The sequence below is a fragment of the Gopherus flavomarginatus genome, chromosome 3 (genome assembly GCF_025201925.1).
Source record: "Gopherus flavomarginatus isolate rGopFla2 chromosome 3, rGopFla2.mat.asm, whole genome shotgun sequence".
Taxonomy (NCBI): domain Eukaryota; kingdom Metazoa; phylum Chordata; order Testudines; family Testudinidae; genus Gopherus; species Gopherus flavomarginatus.
In genome coordinates, this window is record NC_066619.1 from 68,423,398 (window position 1) to 68,443,128 (window position 19,731).

General features: G+C 39.4%; 1 protein-coding gene across 2 annotated transcripts in view; it reads right to left on the reverse strand.

Annotated features, from left to right (window-relative positions):
• Positions 1 to 19,731, reverse strand: part of EFNA5 (ephrin A5) — a 285,432-nt gene that overhangs the window by 46,848 nt on the left and 218,853 nt on the right. For both annotated transcript variants that reach the window (XM_050945977.1, XM_050945976.1), the window contains exon 2: positions 7,769 to 8,061. In XM_050945977.1, the coding sequence (XP_050801934.1) occupies positions 7,769 to 8,061 (293 nt within the window). The remainder of the gene's footprint in view (positions 1 to 7,768; positions 8,062 to 19,731) is intronic.

Consider the following 19,731-nt stretch of genomic DNA (forward strand, 5'->3'; position numbering starts at 1 on the left):
AACACTGGTGACATTAATTTACCACATAATGCTGTATTTGGACTCTAATTTGAGAAGTAGTGCCAGAAGACTGCAAAGGACCAGTTTTACTCATGAAAAGCCACACAGAAATTGTTGAATGATAGAGTAGCCAATTTTTAACAAGGCGATAGCTCCACAACAGTTTAATGGAGAAATAGAGCCCAGTCATTCAAATGGAGGTTTATATTTTTTCACAATAATGTTAAGGCTTCAGAGAAGAATTAATCAGTATTCTACCTGATTTCTAATGTTGATCATATCTGCGAACATCAAGGGCCCAATTCTCATTTACACTTAAGCTATTTTACACCATTCTGGAAGTGAAAAAGGGCCTTAAAGTGGATGCAAATGTAATTTATACCCACTACCAGACACTTTGCATTGCCAGAGTGATGTAAAGTGGCCTTAGGATAAATGAGAATTGGGTCCCAAGAGACCTAACTTTATAGGAATGAGAGATTATAGAGAAAATATGTTTTCTAAGGGCACTAAATATGAAAAAATGTACTCCACCGATATTATTAGTTAGCTATTGCTGTGCACTACTGCAAGAATTTGAGAATATCTATCAACCGATTTCTTTAAAAAGGCCTCATTATCTCTGCATTATGAAAAGATAGTGATCTAATCTACAGGAAGCCTGGGTTGACTTCCAATATTTTCCAATGTGCAACAGAGTAGACACACTAGCTTCTCTTTAGTATCTCACTTTCCAACAGGAGCTTGCTCATACAATTCAAGCTGGGAGCTAGAGCTGATTTTGCTCTATTGATATTGCCACACAGTACTTCACAGACAGCAAATTTAAATGTAGTGATATCAATAGTAGTCCTGGTGACTTTCAAACTAGCTCTGGAATCCTATGATGTATCAGGGCAAAAAGGATAACTCTGATTTGACCTGTCTTGATTGTTTTTACTAACTTGATTTCCTAGATTGAAAGGACAGTGTGTTCTCATGGAGTGCCACATCTTTTAATTATTTAGTTGTAAATATTCTCCAAATAATTTCTGAAGGGACAAGATTGCAGTCCCTAATCCTCCCTTCTTGTCCCCTCATCACATAAATCCAACCCTGTTGCAGAGTAAGAGGAGGTCCTTCCCTACAATCAAATAATCCTATTTAATTAAATCCTGTGCCTTATAGAGAATATTTGCGCAGATACAATTTTTGGTCTGTGCAGTGCATCTGTGAAAGTAGGGAGCTCTATCATCTTTCTAATATAACTCTTAAAATTAATATACAATAGAATAGACTCAGAGACCCAACTAATATGCTGTAGATTATGTGGTTTCCCAGTAAATTTCTCTAGCATAGCTTTACAGGCCAATATACCACCTTGCCTCTCCCCACCTTCTAAAGGATCAAAAAACTCCTGCAATAGCTAAAACAATCCTAAAGGATAATGGCCACGTTGGCAATTTGTGAAGCTTTGCCAGGTTCCTAGTTATGGAAAATTATTTTGCTCTTTGTGACTTACCTTTCCATGAGAACAGGGCAATGCCCTTCTTGTTCTATTTGTTGGTCTGTATTTGGACATACCAAGCTCTGGGACCAAGCAGATCAGACTGTTAGACTCTCCTGGACATTTCTAATGCCAACCTGATTCAGAGATTTGAGGATGCTTCTCACCATGAAGGATAAATCTTTTCTGATTTTGTATTTGTGACACTTAGGCCACGTCCAGACTAGGAATTAAAATCGATTTTAGATACGCAACTTCAGCTACGAGAATAACGTAGCTGAAGTCGAATTTCTAAAATCGAGGTACTCACCAGTCTGGACGGGGCGGCATCGATGTCCGCGGCTCTCCGCGTCGATTCCGGAACTCCGTTCGGGTTGATGGAGTTCCGGAATCGATGTAAGCGCGCTCGGGGATCGATACACCGCGTCCAGACTAGACGCGATATATCGATCCCCGAGCAATCGATTTTAACCCGCCGATGCCGCGGGTTAGTCTGGACGAGGGCTTAGACAATGAATGCTTGGCATGGTAGCCTCAAGGTCTAATCCAGTATTTGCATACTCTACAGCCTTCACTGGGGTTACACCCACTTACACTAGGACTGAATTTAGGAATCTGTCTTCCTGTTACATCTTTCACAACAATAATATCTTGAATGTCACTACCACATAGTGCTGTTTTTGGTCCCTCCTGCATCCCACAGAAAACATATTAATGGCTAACATTTTCTAAAAAGTCTAATTGGTTTAGGAGCCTAGGTACCATTTTCAAGTCACTTGGGCACTCTAATCCCACTAACTTTCAATGAGATTTTAGACTTCTAAGTGCCTAAGTAATTTTTGACAATGGGGATAAGGAGTTTTTGAAAATTTTGCCCTACAAACCTAACTTCACAGAGATACGGTTATATTACTCTCCTTTACCTTAGGACAGTAAATAGACTGGCAATCCAAAGAGGTATGTACAAGCCAGAGGTATGTACAATATCATGCTAGGTATCTGTTTTTACCTGAGTAGGAATACTCATCAGTACAAACTAGTAGTAATAAGCTCAGAAAGACTACTAAATTAATAGTTATTAAGGACAGAATGGACCATTAGATCATTTAGTAGGACCTCCTGCATAAAACAGGTCATAGAATTTCAACTAGTTACTCCTGTAATGAGCCCAGTAACTTGTGTTTGATTAAAGCATATCTTTCAGAAAGTCATCCAGTCTTGAGCTGAAGGCTTCAAAAGATGAAAAAGCCACCACTTCCCTTTGTAATTTGTTCTAATGATTAAATTAACTTTAGTGTTAAAATGTATGCCTTATTTCTGATTTGAATTTGTCTGGTTTTAACATCCAGGCCTTTCTCCTCTAAGTTAAAGACTCCTTTAATACCTGGTATTTTCTCCCCATGAAGGTACTGATAAGCTGTAATCAAGTCACTTCCCAGGCTACTTTTTTGTAACTAACCAAATTGAGCTTCTTATCCAGCCGTCAAATCATTTCTGCAATTCTTTTGTGCACCTTCTCCAATTTTTCAATATCTTTTAAAAAAATGAAGGCACCAGAACTTGATGCAGTATTCCAGTATTCCTGCCAATGCTGTTTAAAGATTTAAAATGACCACCCTTCTCCTACTCACTTAGGGTGACAAGAGAGCACATGTGAAAAATCAGGTCAGGGGATGGAAGGTAATAGGAGCCTATATAAGAAAAAGACCCAAAAAACGGGACTGTCCCTATAAAATCAGGACATCTGGTCACCCTATACTCACTGCTCCCCTGTTTGTGTATCGTAGGATCACATTAGAAATTCTTGTCACAGGATCACACGGACCAGTTGTGGTGGTGTTCGTCCACTATGACTTCTAAATCCTTTTCAGAATCATTGCTTCAGAGTCACAGTCACCCATTCCATGCATGTTGCCTGCATTCCTTATTCCTAGACGTAAGATCTTCCATTTGGCTGTGCTGAAATGCATTTCACTTGAATGGGCCAGTTTGCTGAGCAATCCACATCATTTCATATGACTTTCCAGACTGTCTCATTATTTGCCACTAAGCCAATCTTTGTGTCATCTGTAAATTTTATAGACTTATAGACTTTAAGGTCAGAAGAGACCATTATGATCATCTAGTCTGATCTCCTGCACAATGCAGGCCACAGAATCTCACCCACCCATTCCTGTAACAAACCCCTAACCTATGTCTGAGTTATTGTAGTCCTCAAATCGTGGTTTAAGACCTCAAGTTGCAGAGAATCCTCCAGCAAGTGACCCATGCCCCACGTTGCAGAGGAAGGCGAAAAACCTCCAGGGCCTCTACCAATCTGCCCTGGAGGAAAATTCCTTCCCAACCCCAAATATGGTGATCAGTTAAACCCTGAGAATGTGGGCAAGACTCACCAGCCAGCACCCAGGAAAGAATTCTCTGTAGTAACTCAGATCCCACCCCATCTAACATCCCATCACAGACCATTGGGCATATTCACCTGCTAATAATCAAAGATCAGGAGTGATTTTATAGTTACTTCCACCTCACTGATACAAAATATTGAAATATATTCAAGACAAATCTGTATTCTGAACCATACAAAACCCCAAATGTTAAGGTCACTTTAAAACTTCCCTCTTCCTTATGTTGTTTTTCCCCCCCTTTCCGCTATTAGTCTGCAAGCTCTCTCTGTTTCCCTCCTGAAAGAAGTTACTCAAAACATAACAATTTCATGAAACGTTCAAGCTCTTTGGGGACACCTCACTCATTAAGTATGTTCCATCTTCTTCTGTTTGCTTTTGCTTCAGGAGTAACAACAATAATAAAGTATCAGAGGGGGTAGCCGTGTTAGTCTGGATCTGTAAAAAGCGACAAAGAGTCCTGTGGCACCTTATAGACTAAAAAGACGTATTGGAGCATAAGCTTTCATGGGTGAATAGCCACTTCATCAGATGTCTCTAGACTGATACTTGACTGCATATTTATACCTGCCTCTGGAAATTTCCACTATATGCATCTGACGAAGTGGATATTCACCCATGAAAGCTTATGCTCCAATATGTCTGTTAGTCTAGAAGGTGCCAAGAACTCTTCGTCAAATAATAATAATGGTCCACATCACATGATCTTTACTTGGTTTTTAGTCAGACTAACACACTGTACCCTCCACAGATGGTAGTCTGAAGAAGGACTGAGCCCCATAATTTGATCCATTATATTTTCTACTAAAATTACCCCAATAAACGCTGCTATAAGTAGTTTAGTTCCAGAAACCTATCTCCAGTTAATAAACTTTTCCCCTTCCAAAAGTAAATCCACTTAACTGGTATTTTTCTGGTATGCGGGTTTATATTATTGAAGTCATCTCTCAAATGCAAATAGAGATGATCTGATACAAAACATGTAATCTAAGATTTCTAGATGGGAGAAATAAAGAACAAGGAGATCTGATTCCATGCTACTGATACATGTTGGGTGCCAAATGCCAATGAGGACATGGAGCAATAAAGGGAAGCGACATTTCATACAAAGGATAGTTCAGGTAGAAAGAAAATGATTGGTTTATGTTTATTACATTTCCTGAGACTGGTGGAAGTAGGACTGACAAAAATTGTCCTTAATGCATAAGGCAGGAAGATTGATAATGGCTCTTATTTAAAAACCTTTGCAAATAAATACTAGGGAGTGTGAAATTTAGCCTAACACTACACCACCCCAGGCAACAGCTCAGTTTCCCCTTTCTTTCCAGACTGTCTAGTCACTGGACAGTTTGGATGCAGCTTCACAGAATACACCAAGCTGAAAGCTACTAGCCTTCTGTCCTTGGACAGCGTGTTTATAAAGGTCAACATTTTTGGATCTGATGAGTAGATGAAATATCCCCCTGCAGAGCAATGAGCATATTAACCATTCAGACAGTAAGGTAGAAACGCTTGTTTCTGTGGCCTGTACTGGAGGGCATGCTGATAACTTCACGGAAGAAACAAGGAACTGTTCTACCATCTTGTTCATTCAGCACAAATTTGAAGAAAAAAATATCATGATGGAAAACTGTTCCTTGAGAATCTTCATGTTTAATTGCTCCACAGTATATAATGCTTCTCTAAGATAACTGTATTAGCTACTGCCCACAATGATGAAACAATGAAGAGGAAGAAATATTCCAACTATAGCAAAGGAGAGAGAATGCTTTTTTCTCTCTGAAACATGGCTGAAAATCTAATTTCACTGAATACCAGACCAATATACTATTGGTAAATGGACATCTCCTAGCTGCTAATTTTGTGCTATTTTACCTTTCATTAAAAAAAAGTAATTCCAGCTAAACTCACTTGAACAGCATAAAACTCTTGATATTTTAAAGCTCTTTGAAACAATTACTTTAATGGGAACCCTTGACAATTAAATGACTCAGTTAAATGAATGTTACAGAAGACACAATGATTTTTAGTGAAATATTGAATTTAACCTCAAATGAGGAAAACCAGTCATAAGCACCATGGGTGCATTTGAATAATAATGTCTTGCTTATAAAGCACAATGGATTTTGTATTTTCTGATACTCAGGCTATTAGCTAGTTAGACCAAGTTGAGATTTCTCGACATTCTTGTTTGGTTTTCACTTTTATTACTGTTTTTTAATCTAGAAAGCAAATAAGGAGGTTTGAACAATTTGTGTGGGATCATACTTGTACAGCATTTTATTGCAAAGCAATCACATGATGCAAATTAGAATTCCTTCCTCATCTTATATATCCCTGCTTGTTTTCTCAACAGGATTTTTAAGAAGGAAAAAATTTACCCAAAAGACAAACCTGATGCTTACACTGGGCCTGATTTTGTAATCTTTAGTGACAGAAAACTCCTTCAGAAGTTAATGGGCGGTTTTCATGAGTAAAATGATTCAAACAACGTGCATGATATATTCTACAACATTCTCCACATAGCTATGATTCCCTTTTTTATTCCCTTACAAGATGTGAAATGGCATCAGGCTTTACATGTTTTCTCGTGACTATCTCAGGGAATTAGTACTGAAATGATAAAACTGTTAGTTCTTTTTTTTTATTGCACTACAGCATGAGAGAGGGAATAAGGTAGTATTCTTGTAATGCTGAAATCCCTCTTATTATAAAACTTTATTTGATAGGGAGGGAAGGAAGCTGAAAACAATTCACTACGAGCACACTTCCCTGTAGGTTTAAAAAGGAAAATGCTGAAGAAATGAGCTGAAAAATAGGAATGCTATGTATTCAGTTTCTCTGGTGAAATGAGGTGGAATGCCTATTTCACAGTAGAAAGGCCATCTACAGACATGAAGACAATATTTATTGAGAGCTATAGCCCTGTTTAAAGCTTTTAATTCCCTTGTCTGACACTGGAAGCATGGGAAAATATTGCAGTTGTAATACTGGAAGCTTGTTAGGAAGCGGGAAACTTCAGGTACATAATCAGTTGCTGAAATGAGCTTTGTTGGAGTATTAGCCAAACAAGATAACTGAAGGAGTGACAGCTATCCAGATTGGTTATGAGATCATGAAATCCCAGTTAGCTCAACTTTCCAGTTTTAGCCTCCTGATATTTTTATTCCTTTATCCCCAGCAGTTATCTTGCCTCTCCTCTAGGTTTCCCCGCTTCCTCATCTCTCTCATGCCTAAAGCAGTATTAGTGCAGGTCTGCTTGGAACACTGCTTGCAGCACATAGCATTCACCATCACTTTTTACTGATGCAGGTGTTCATTCAGGCTAATTTCCTTGGAACCTGCTTCCATTGCATTCCATATCCCCCACAATTAAAGAAATAGCTGCTTTGAATAAAGTTCTCTTTGGTTTGATGCAAGAAGTATTCACCCAAGACATTATTACTTCAAACAATGTTGGCACATGCAGCTATAGCACATTCAGGGTATACAGAATTTCCCTTCTGATGATGACGATGACGACAGGGGTATTTCAGTCACAAAAATAAGAACAGTTACGGACTTATGCATACAAAGTTAATTATTTTTCCCTGACAATTTTTATAATGTTTGAAAAACTATACTAATATCTCTAGCTTTAAATGTCAGCAAAAGTTCATTGAACAGGCTGACATGCTATTTCATGTGGGGAAAAGAAACTGCTTTTAATCTACTTTTTACTCTAGATTCCCAGCTAATGAATCTGGGGATCCTGAATTTATTAAGAGACATCTGCCGCACATATAGGCTGGTCCTTTGCAGCTACATAAAACATAGGTGAAAAAGTTAGCCTGGTTTCTTACATCTGTTGTGCAACAATGACAAATCTCCATATACTCACAGATGTAGAAATATTCCCGGCCTGGCCTGAACTCAAATCCTAGAGAGAAGGGAGTGAAGAGCTGGAATTTTTCTGAGAACTTCAATGGTCCATTCGGTGAATGTGGCCGATTACATTCCCACCTCTTGAATCCCTTGGAGGTGTGATCGCAGGAGCTATAGCCATCGAAGTTCACCATGTAAAGAACATAGCGTTCAGTCTTATCTTCTGGCACCGAATCCTCATAGTGAGGGCAGAACACATCCAAATAATCATTGATGCAGACATCAATGTGGTAGTCACCCCTTTGGAATCTAAAATTAAATGAAACATGAAGACAAAAGATAGAGTTAACTCAGGATACTTAGCTACAGATTTCTCTTTCTAGGATGATAATGTCATTACTTCCACTTCATTTCAGTTCAGCCACACCATTCACTTTTAAAAATAATCCTGGCCAAATTCACTCCTGGTGTAAATGGATGTTACTCTGTTGACATCAGCAGAGTAGCACTTGTTTATGCAGTACCATGATCATTCACACTTTTCTTCCTTCACCCTGTAGAATTATCTTCTTGCTAATGTACACTAAGTTAAAGTGTATTTTCTCCTATGGTTTTCAGAAGTTTTTTTTTTTAATTTAAAATTAAGCAAAAAGAGGAAAAGAAAGAGACAATGCAGTAGGTTCACCAAATCAGTCTCACTATACACATCAACACAGACACATACGCACAAAAAATCACCAATTCCCACCAAACCCAGCAGTAATCACTTCTGTGCTACAAGCTGATTTGGCAAAAGTACTTAAATTGACTACAGCAGCACAACTACGTTTACTTTTCTTCATTACTGGCAACACTTTGTCAAGATGGAAGAAAAACCTGGATTGCTTTTTAAAGATATTTGAAAGGCAGTGTAACTCTGCTGCCAAAGTACACAGAGGAGATATTGCCATGTTCAGATAAAAGGATTCTGGGATATGAATCATCAGCACTTGGCCTAACCTGACAGTTCTGAATGAGAGCCAGATGAGAAACGTAGTGCAAGGCAGTGGCCCAGATGCACTCCTTTATATTATTATTAATAAAGATTCTTTGGACATTCAAAGGAGGAGGTTTAGCACGTGTTACTTACTTTGCCTTTCTAATGCCCGGCATGATTTGTGGAAGAAACTATGAGAAGAAATTCAACACCTCCACGTGAGCCCACCCTGATACATTTAAAGATTCCACAAACCAACATCTGTAAGTCTGTCAATGGATGTGAACTTCCCCTAGGGCAACTAGTGCAATCAAACACTGACCCATTCCACTTCAGACTGACTGCCCATCACTACCTGTGGCTTCTTCCTTTGACTGCTACAGTTGTCAAGTGCATCACAGAAAGATAACGGGATAATGACAGGTTTAACTAGAATACTTCTTTTCAACTGAAGGGCATATTTTAAATACCTGATGAGCTTGAAATCTGCCACCTGGGTCCTTCTACCTAATTTCAGAGAAAAGCAATGATCTGCTGGTCCTCCAAGGAAATATTCAGAGCAAACTATTCTTTGTCATATCCCTACAATAATTTTGCTTCAATACCATAGATTTTTAAAGGAAAAAGCCTGAAATAGCTGTATAATTCTAGCCAACACACAGCCTTATGGTTTCCTCCTGTAATACGGAAAAGTCTTTTTGAACTACAACCATTTCAAACAAAATCTCATTTATCTAAATCATTAGTTGAATCCTAGAGGTTACGAACAGGGATATCTTGTGAGTTATGTATACAGAAGTCCAATTTTCCCAACAATCTCTTTATTTATTTTTTTCTAAAATTCTATTTTTTAATGAAAAAGAAGAGTAAGAATGTGACCTACCTGGCTTTAACCATTGTACAAGTGTAACGCTGACTGGCTATGAGCTAAGGCTGTAGAGAGACTCATTTAACTCTCTCTCTAAGTGGTCTCGGTGCCACTAGATTGGACAGAACACCACACCCAGAAAGTGTGTGGGTTACATACTTCCCCTAGCTGAGGAAGCGTGTCCTGAGCTTCAGTGTCTTCCTAGTTGAAATCCCAGACGAGTCCCCGCTTGTAACACCGACAGACCCCGGGCAGGATCGAACTGTGGATCTCTGTATCAGAGGCCACGTCCAGACTACCCGCCGTATCGGCGGGTTAAAATCGATTGCTCGGGGATCGATATATCGCATCTAATCTAGACGCGATATATCGATCCCCGAGCGCGCTTATATCGATTCCAGAACTCCATCAACCCCAACGGAGTTCTGGAATCGACAGGGAGAGCCGCGAACATCGATCCCGCGCGGTGTGGACGGGTGAGTAATCCGATCTTAGATATTCGACTTCAGCTACGTTATTCACGTAGCTGAAGTTGCGTATCTAAGATCGATTTCCCCCCCGTAGTGTGGACCAGCCCTTATTGCATGAGCCTCTACCGCAGGAGCTAAAAGCTGTTAGCTAAGGCTGTAGAGCAGACTCATTTTATCTCTCTCTAAGTGGTCTCAGTGCCACTAGATGGGACAGAACACCACACCCAGGAGGTGTGTGTGTTACACATGCAGACATTGCAAACATGCAGATACTGTAAACTTTCCTGCACTGTTATTCACCAGGTTCCTTGGTACTAGGCCTCTCCCAAATAGAGAGGGACAATTATGGTTTAGGGATGGGAGCTTAAGAACCAAGGCTATGGTAAATGGGTATGATATAAATAAAGGGATAGATTAATAAAAATCTGTAATCTAAACTTCATCTCTACTAGAAATGGAAGACCTGCTCCATCTAATATTTTAAATGTTGAAATTGTCTAATCCCTTTCTAGTGGTGTCCTTCCATTTTATTCCTTTGAATAAAAAAAACCCCATGACCTAACTTTTCTCCTTGACCATTACTTTTTAATAGAGATGACCTCAGTGCTTAATTTGTAATGAAAAAGGTGCTGGGGCTTAAGTTGGGTGGGCAAAGAGCAGTGGCTGCTGGTTGGGTATCCAGGTCAGAAGGCAGGGCAGCCACCAGCAGCAGTGCAGAAGGGTGGCATGGTATGGTGTATTGTCACCCTTACTTTTGTGCTGCTGTGAGTGGCAGTGCTGCCTTCAGAGCTGGGTGGCTGGAGAGCAATGGTTGCTGGCTGGGAGCCCAGGGCCATGAACTGCCAAGCCTAAAGGAGTCCAGGCTCAGCCCCAGCAGAAATTAAGCACTGGCTGAACTTCCTTCTGCCTCTAAAAGTCATGGACCATATGGTCTTCTTCAAGCTCTTCAGTTTACTCCCATGTCACTAATATGGACATCTGGAAATGGAAAGCCTTGAAGGAAACACTAACTGCAAAGTAGATTTGCCGCTGAAGTGCACAGCTAAGTCATTTTTTTTCTCTTGGTATTTTTTTCATCACTTTTCCCTACAGTGTCTGTACTTTCATTCCATAATCATTTGCTATCGCCAAAAAGCATTCACATTTAAATGTCTGAAAAAGGAAGATGATGGCACATATTTAAAGTGGTGTAAATTGGTCTTTAGCTGATATTGCTGGCACAACAGTGAACCTGCTTCAGGGAAAACATACACCAGATATTTTATCAAGCAACTGAGTGAAGTCTCTTCCCTCCATAAATATAGAAACAGCAATACTGAAAGGAGACAGAATCGATACTAGAGAGGAAGGAAGCAGACAGGACGTTTATTTCCTCTCCCGTAATGATCTGTGGGATCCAGTAACCAAGCTAATGTGAGTCCAAGCTAAGTGGAACAGAGGCTCACTGGATTTTCAAAACTTATTTTATTTTACCAGTGAGGTTGCATAATTTCCAACGTGCCTATCAGAGTATATTAAGACCAAATTCTCCCTTCTTCAATTGCCACATTATGCTCAGAAAGGGAAAACAAAAAGAGAAAGGACACTTCTTGTATTAAACAGTTAAGTATGCTTATTAGTAACTGGCTAATCTATCATCTAGAGGCCTCAAAACTAGAAGATGAAACAGCCTTTCAAGAACCCTAAACTGAATCCAAAGGGAATATATTTGACATTTACCAGCTGCAAACCTAATATTATTAGTGTGAAACCAAATATTAGAGTGAGACAAAGCTTTGGCTTTAAATAAAAGCATATATCAGCTCCTGTTAGCCAACCACATATAGAATACGGCAACACAGAGAAGGGAGGTGGAATTAGTTTACAAATATGTTTTGAGAAATAATGAGAAAACAGCAGTCTGTGTTTATGTCATAACAAGCATCTTCCTCCTCCCCCACTTCTGTCATTCCTTTCAGCTCAGAATGTAAACCTTATGCTCTCCTATTGTCTCTCCCAAAGCCAGAAATGTTCATTTAATTTTCCTCACGTCAGCCCTGATCCTGCATTGGGATCCACTCATGTGGACTCCATACCCAATTAGAGCCATAGGGTAGAGCTTCATGTTCACAGACCCAAGACAGGATCAGGAGCTAGATTAAGGAGAAAGCAGCCAGGGCTACTTTGTCTCAAAATTGAATGGCGGGAGGGGGACACGGCGGGAGACGACCCTACAGCCAGGAGGGTTCTGCAAATATTCCTTTTGTCAATAATGCCAATTTTCTTTTTATGCTTTCTCTTACACACAGCAAAACATGTCTATCCTTCAAATAATTAATCTTTATTTTCTGTCACGTGACATTCATTCAGTGCCATGGAAACTTACATACTACTGAGCTGGCTAATAGGCTGCAAGGTGGTAAGAGGCATTAGAAACACAAAAACAGATAGCTAAGTACTTTCTAACCCAAAATGTCTCCATAACCTACACATATCAGTTCATTATACAAAACTTAAACTGACACCACTATAGAATAGTTGGGCAAAACAACAGACATAAGGATACTTAATTTCTCAGATGCCTCCTGTTTTTGTTTTTTTTTAATCCTCAGCACCAGAAATTCAGGACATGGTGAAAAAGCTACATGACAATGTAAATGAGATACATGATGCTGACAAAAATGTTTTGAACCTAATTCTGGTGCTCTGCTTATCCATTAAGGCAAATTCAAGCAGATAGTCTGTGTACATGCATTTTTTCACAATTATAAAGTCTGAAGCATATGCAAGCCTCATTTTGAATTTAATAACTGTTGGCTACTGAAATAAGAAATGATTTATTTAACTAGATATTTAGACTGAAATGGTATTTTGCATGCTGCTCTATGTCACTTTCTTTTCTTTCTTTCTCTCTTTAAATAAACAATATAAAAACCTGGTTTAAAAAATAGCGCAACTGACATTAATTGCCCATTATCATATAGATGGATAAAAAACTGCATTAGCTTCTGCTTGTTGCTTCTCCCATACAGATCATATTAGTCATATCCTTTCTTAAGTACTTATTCTACTAGCAGCCCCTCTATTTCAAACTGAGTGCCCAGGAAACACTTCCTTCTACAGTGTCATCCCTTCCCTCGCTCAGTTTGTTCTCTCAAATGGATGAAAGGTCTTTAATTTTAACAAGAATTTAGTTCAAGTAAGTGTTGTAACTATGAATGCTGAAATTCTAGTCTTGATTATAGCTCCAGGAGTAGTCAATTGCAGATAGTGGCCCTGATTCTCTGTTGCCTCGCATCTTTCATAGTTGTTAATACAAAGTGGACACTACCAAATCAGAACATTAAACACCCATTTGTCCTAGTGTTACTGACGACACAAAGTGCAGGGCAACAATGAATCAGGCTCAGTGATCAAACAAATTTTTAACATAAATTTAACAGGAGAGTGGGAAAGAAAGAACAAATGAATGAACTAGCTGGGCTTCTTCAGAAACAGCACAGTAGAAGGTTTTTGTTCTGAGGGTTGAATGTATTTGGGTATTTGTGCGTGAAATAATATAGTACAATCTTACACAAAATTAAATCCTTCTTGGAGAGATATTGATATCTACTATTACAACATTTTGATGTCCATTCAGATGTATTTGATGTATGTATCTACCCAAAGCAGCACTGATCCCTTTTATAGGTGTGCTGTGTTACTTATAATGACATAATCAACACATTATCAGTGGTTTAATCAACTCCCAAGAAACAGATTTATTCAAAACCTTTTAACATCCAAAGTTAAACTCATACTTCCATTGAATCCTGACGGAAGCATGGTAGCTCATAACAGGAAAACCTATGTCTATTTATTCTTTGTTCTTTTAAACAGTCCCCCCAGGACACATATTTGATCTACCTTAATATTTCTACTGTGTGATGGGGACAGTTTCGTGCTTACTAATAACCTCGGGGATTGTGGGGTTAAGTACATAATTTTATTGCTGTTAATTTATTTTCCAGCTGCTATTTTTGTGGCACCCATTAATGTTTTTCTGCTCCCTTTACTAGCTTTGTTACACCATTTAATAAACTCTGTTCATATAGCTGTGCTGACATCATCACTAATTCTGATGCACAAACAATGAAGTAATCAAAGAGCTATTTTAATTTCATCTCCATTCAAACCAGAAGAATATTCAGCATTTTCCAGATGCTAAAAAAAGCGTATAATGAAATAATAAATGACATTTTAGAGCACCTAAAAGTGTATTACCAACCTCAGAAAGCAAGCAAACAAACAAAAATGAAAATAATAAAGAAGATTTGACCATGACCTTTTGGGTGATAAAGTAAGAGAGTGAGTGATATGTTACCATTTCACAAGTTAGGAGAAGTTCAAATATTATAAGAAAAGAATATTAGGAGACAAAATAATGACTGATAGAACAAATAGGGAAAATGATCATCAAGACTGTTCTTCAAGCAATGCCACAAAATCATGCCTAGACAAAGAGGCAACTTAAGTACATGAAGCAGAGTGAAAGTTATTCTCTTGTCACTAAGTCCTTTATTAAATTATCATTTATCGTGGTAATTAAACACTGGGAAAGGATGCCAGACTAATTGTTAGATTATGATAATTACATGTCTTTGCTATGATACAGCTGATCAAAATAAGACATGGTCACATACATTCAGCTAAAGCTGCTCTGCAATTGTCAGGCTTCCATGAGAAGACAGGCACCCAAAAGACTGTGCGCAAGTCTCTGCTCTCATTGGCCCACTTTCATCACAATTACATAGCTGAGCAGAATTCAGTCCCTGAACTTGAGAGTTCATCAGACTTCAAATTATTGTTTTACAATGGACTGCAACAACCTATTGCCTTTGTAGGAAAAATTGAGATGGTCTTCCTGCCTTTTCACTTTGTACAAACGTGCCAGGGACCTAACTTCACCTCTTATTCCTGCTGCCTTCCCGCACTGGCTACAAAACACGGCATACTCCTTGGAATGGGGGAAACTGGAGGGAGTCAAAGACGAGATAGCACAGTGGATTGGTACAGAATGGAATGGCATTACGCTGGGTTTCAAGAGCGCAGGGCCAGTTCATATAGTTTGCCTTCCCTTTGGAATTTATCCTTTGCCTCCTGGTTATCAATCACTCTGTTCATTGCAGACATTTTATTTTTTGTTAAACAACAAGTTTACCTTTCTGATAAACTGCCAACATACATGGCACATCATGCTACATGCTAAAACCAACAGACAACTTATTTAAAGAGATGAGGAGTGGGAAGAAGGAGGGGAGCAAAGCTAACTTAACCTTTGGTTTTTAATCAAAGGAACACATTTAGAACTGAGCAGTCCTGAGGGTTAAAATTGACCCTCCACGCTGAGAAAACTATAGTCGGCAGGGCAAGGTTTGTTTTGGTGGCATTATCTCAGAGACTGTACCAAATAAAAGAGAAAAGGGTGGATTTGAGCAGAAAAATAATATAGCCTATTTTGTTTTCTCTTGTGTATAAGTATAATGTCTTCAGATAGCACATTCTATGCAAATTCCATTAAAAGCACTAAGCCCTCAAAAAATTTCCCAGCCTCAGTGCTGCATATGAAACTGTGGCTACGTTAAAGCAACTACCAATGGCATCAGACTTAAAAATACAGAGGACTTCTTTTTAAAAGCTGTTTATTAACTATGCCAAAATGTGTGTGTTCTATTTACTATTAACATATCCTCCTCACACTCATAACTATGTTTATTTGTACAGCCGGGTCCTATTTTGTCTTTTTATAGCCAGCACACCAGAAAGATATATATGCAATGATAATACAATCATAAAAAATAGAAACTAATTGCTCTTTCCTGAGAAAACATAAGAGGGAGGGAGAAACAAAGAAATCAACATTTATTTCCCACCTATAAATCTGAGTGCTCTAGGGATGCTCAAGTACTGTAACACCTTTACTCACTTAACTTCACAGCCTTTCCACACTGCCTATTGATGATGTGGACATTTTTCATTCCTTTTAATAGCACTGTCCTTTCTCAAAGTGTGCATTTGAAAAAGAACTTTGGTTCAAAGTAAACACAAGTGCCCCTCCTTTTCATCTCTAAGAATTTTTGTTCTGTTACAGCCTGTGAAGTGAAGCACTTGTCTGGTCTGTGGGCTTCAGTGGCACAGTCATGCCAAGACATGAGGACGATAAAGTAAGAGAGTGATAAGGGATACCCTCATGCTGTGCGGCATGTTAGAGTGGATCCCAAAGAGGTCAGACTCCCATCCTCAGCTTCTCCCAGCTTTGATAGCTTTAATCCCTGCAACTGCAGCCTCTACCTGTTTATTGATTTTTTCATTGCTGTGGGCATTTAACTTACTGAGACAGATGGAGGGGGAAGGAGGAACGGAGGGTAGAGGAGGAGTCTTTATTCTGTCAAAAGCATTACTAAGGGCTTGGCTACACTTGAGAGTAACAGCGCTGGTGGTGGCTTTACAGCGCTGCAACTTACTCCCCGTCCACGCTGGCAAGGCACATACAGCACTGTATCTCCCTGGCTACAGCGCTGGTTGTACTCCACATGGACAAGAGGAATAAAGAGAACAGCACTGGTGCTGCAGCGCTGGAGTGCCAGTGTAAACAGTGATTAATCTTACTATGCTGTAACTGACCTCCGGAATTTTCCCATAACGCTTTTAACTAAAGAACTCTCTTTGTTTTGTTGTGAACTTGGGGCTCCCGGAGCTGCTTATCTAAAAAACAAACAAAGCAATTGTCTGCTCGAACAGAGGCAGGCAGGGAATGTCCACAGCTAGCGTGTGCTTGAGGAGAGAAACAGCGGGGGGGGGAGGGAGGGAGTCCCTCGGAGCAGATGCTTATCTGGTCTGAAGGCTATTTGCATTTAAGAGAGAATGAGAGAGGGGTGGGGGAAGTGGTCGAAATTTGCAAGGCAGGGAGCTGACACAGTGTCAGCTCCAAAAATCCACTCTCTCCCCCACACTCCCTGTCACACTCTACCCCACCCCCCTCTTTTGAAAAGCACGTTGCAGCCACTTGAACGCTGGGATAGCTGCCCATAATGCACCACTCCCAACAGCGCTGCAAATGTGGCCACACTGCAGTGCTGGTAGCTGTCAGTGTGGCAACACTGCAGCGCTTTCCCTACACAGCTGTACGAAGACAGCTTTAACTCCCAGCGCTGTACAGCTGCAAGTGTAGCCAAACCCTTAGGCCTTGGCTACACTGGCACTTTACAGTGCTGCAACTTTTGCGGTCAGGGGTGTGAAAAAACACCCCCCTGAGCGCGGCAAGATACAGCGCTGTAAAGCCTCAGTGTAATCAGTGCCGCAGCGCTGGGAGCGCGGCTCCCAGCGCTGCAAGCTACACTCGTAGAGGATGTGGTTTACATGCATGCTGGCACTCCGACCACACTCACACTTCAAAGCACTGCCGCAGCAGCGCTTTGAAATTTCAAGTGTAGCCATACCCTTAGACTTACACATTAAACTTCAGTACTGATGACCTGAGTCACACAAACTGCAGGATATCACGCCCAAGCAGACATGCAAGTCAGTCTGGGTTTCCACACTCTTTATGCAGACTGTGGAACCATAATGCCTGAGACAATGCCAGCCTCTTTGCTATGTTGATTTTAGACATGTGCTCAATGTGGATTTCCCAATTACTTTTGTTTATATTAGTTCTATCCAGCAGCGGTACTCATGGCCTGGCTCTCAACATTTATTCCAATTATCTGAGGTGGAATGTGAGGCTGATAATTAACACTGACACATTTCTATACATTGCCATCAAAATACGTGCCACTCGTTCCCCAAAGTCACACTCACTCCCCCGCAGATATTCACAGAAATTCACTCTCAAGATATTCCTTTTATATTATGTGTAATATAAACTTACTTGTAAACACAAGATCCACATCAATATTCATGCCCCAGCCTAGGACATCTCAACAAACTTATTTATTAACTGGCAGATATATTTTTTTAAATGAACAGCACAGTCTGCTTTTCAGATTTCAGGCACACTAGCATGCACGCTTTAGGATCAGCAGAGATTAGGGGCCAGATTAAACTGGGCAAATACAGGGCACTAATAATTATAAATTAGTGCTAAACAGTCCAGATTTTCACTGCATAACAACATATGTTGACCATGTGTCTAACCTAGAAGCCACAGTCTATCAGGCTTGACGGAATATGATTCCATGATTGGTATTTATTAATCCTGCCTGAGGCATGCACTGACATCTATTAATGGATACGGAAAACAATGCCCCATTTGCTGAAAGGTCTTGTTTTTCACACTCAAAGCCAAAGAAAGAACACTTGCACGACAGGCGTGTTGACCTACAATGTGATTGATATAGATAAAGTGGAGTCAATTTCCACCTTGAGGAGTACAGAATAAATAGTTCACTGACGCTAATGCAGGTCATCTTTGCAAACAAATTTTTCCACTAATATATTAAAGTCAGACTACAGAATTAGAGCCAGCTGGTGTAAATCAGCATAGCTCTGCTGACTTCAATACTCTATGGGAAAACAGCTATGTCCATTTATACCAGCTGAAGACTTGGACAGTAAATGACAGTGAATTTATATTTAGGCAAATATAGTTACCAGCTGTATAAAATGTTCCAACTGTTTATACACCTGCTTATAATTAATCTCTGAAGTGATTAATAAACTTTTATTTTAAGTGTTTAGTGATCAATTTAGAATTAAAAAAACAGCTACTGGGATTGCTAAAAGTTAGCTGGATTACATTAACTATTAATTTCATTATCGGCAAACACAAAAATTATATATCAGAGGGGTAGCCGTCTTAGCCTGGATCTGTAAAAGCAGCAAAGAGTTATATGTTGTTCACAAAAAAATTCCTTTATTTTCATGTTTAACAAACTTCATATGTACTGCCATAATTTCACAACTTTTCACCTAAATGGCATCAATGCCATGTCCTATAAAACAGTGCAGTAAGATGAAAAACCACTTTTTAATAGCAACACCTAACGCCACAAATGATCCAACCTGGTTCCATTCAAGCAACGTGAACATCCAAAAAGCAACGTATAATATAAGCTCTCTACCTTAGTCTATGGGAGGGTGCTGCAAAAATATAGAATTCCTATTTCACCTTTCTAGGAAAGTTAAGTATATTGTTAATTTCCAACTCAGTTATGAAGTATCAGAGGGGTAGCCGTATCCACAAAAACAATGAGGAGTCCGGTGGCACCATAAAGACTAACAGATTTATTTGGGCATAAGGTTTTGTGGGTAAAAACCCCACTTCTTCAGGGCATTACCCACGAAAGCTTATGCGCAAATAAATCTGTTAGTTTTTAGGATGCCACCAGACAACTCAGTTATGGTCCGTTTCCTTGTATTTTGTTAGTCTTGGGTACACTACTTTTACTTCTGTGATTAAACAGTTTTTGTAATATACTGAAAATATTGTTACTGTGAAGGAAAAAACAGTTATTTCAAGACCTATGTATCTTAAAATACAATATGGGTAGCTCTCTCACAACTATTTGCAAAATATATTGTAGGATCTCAACAACTGAATAGTAGCATGACCCTTGCTTATAGTAGTTTTCAATGGGCTTTAATGAGTGCTTAAAGTTAATGCAAACGATGAAGTGCTGTCCTGAATACAGATGGTTTTGTGAATC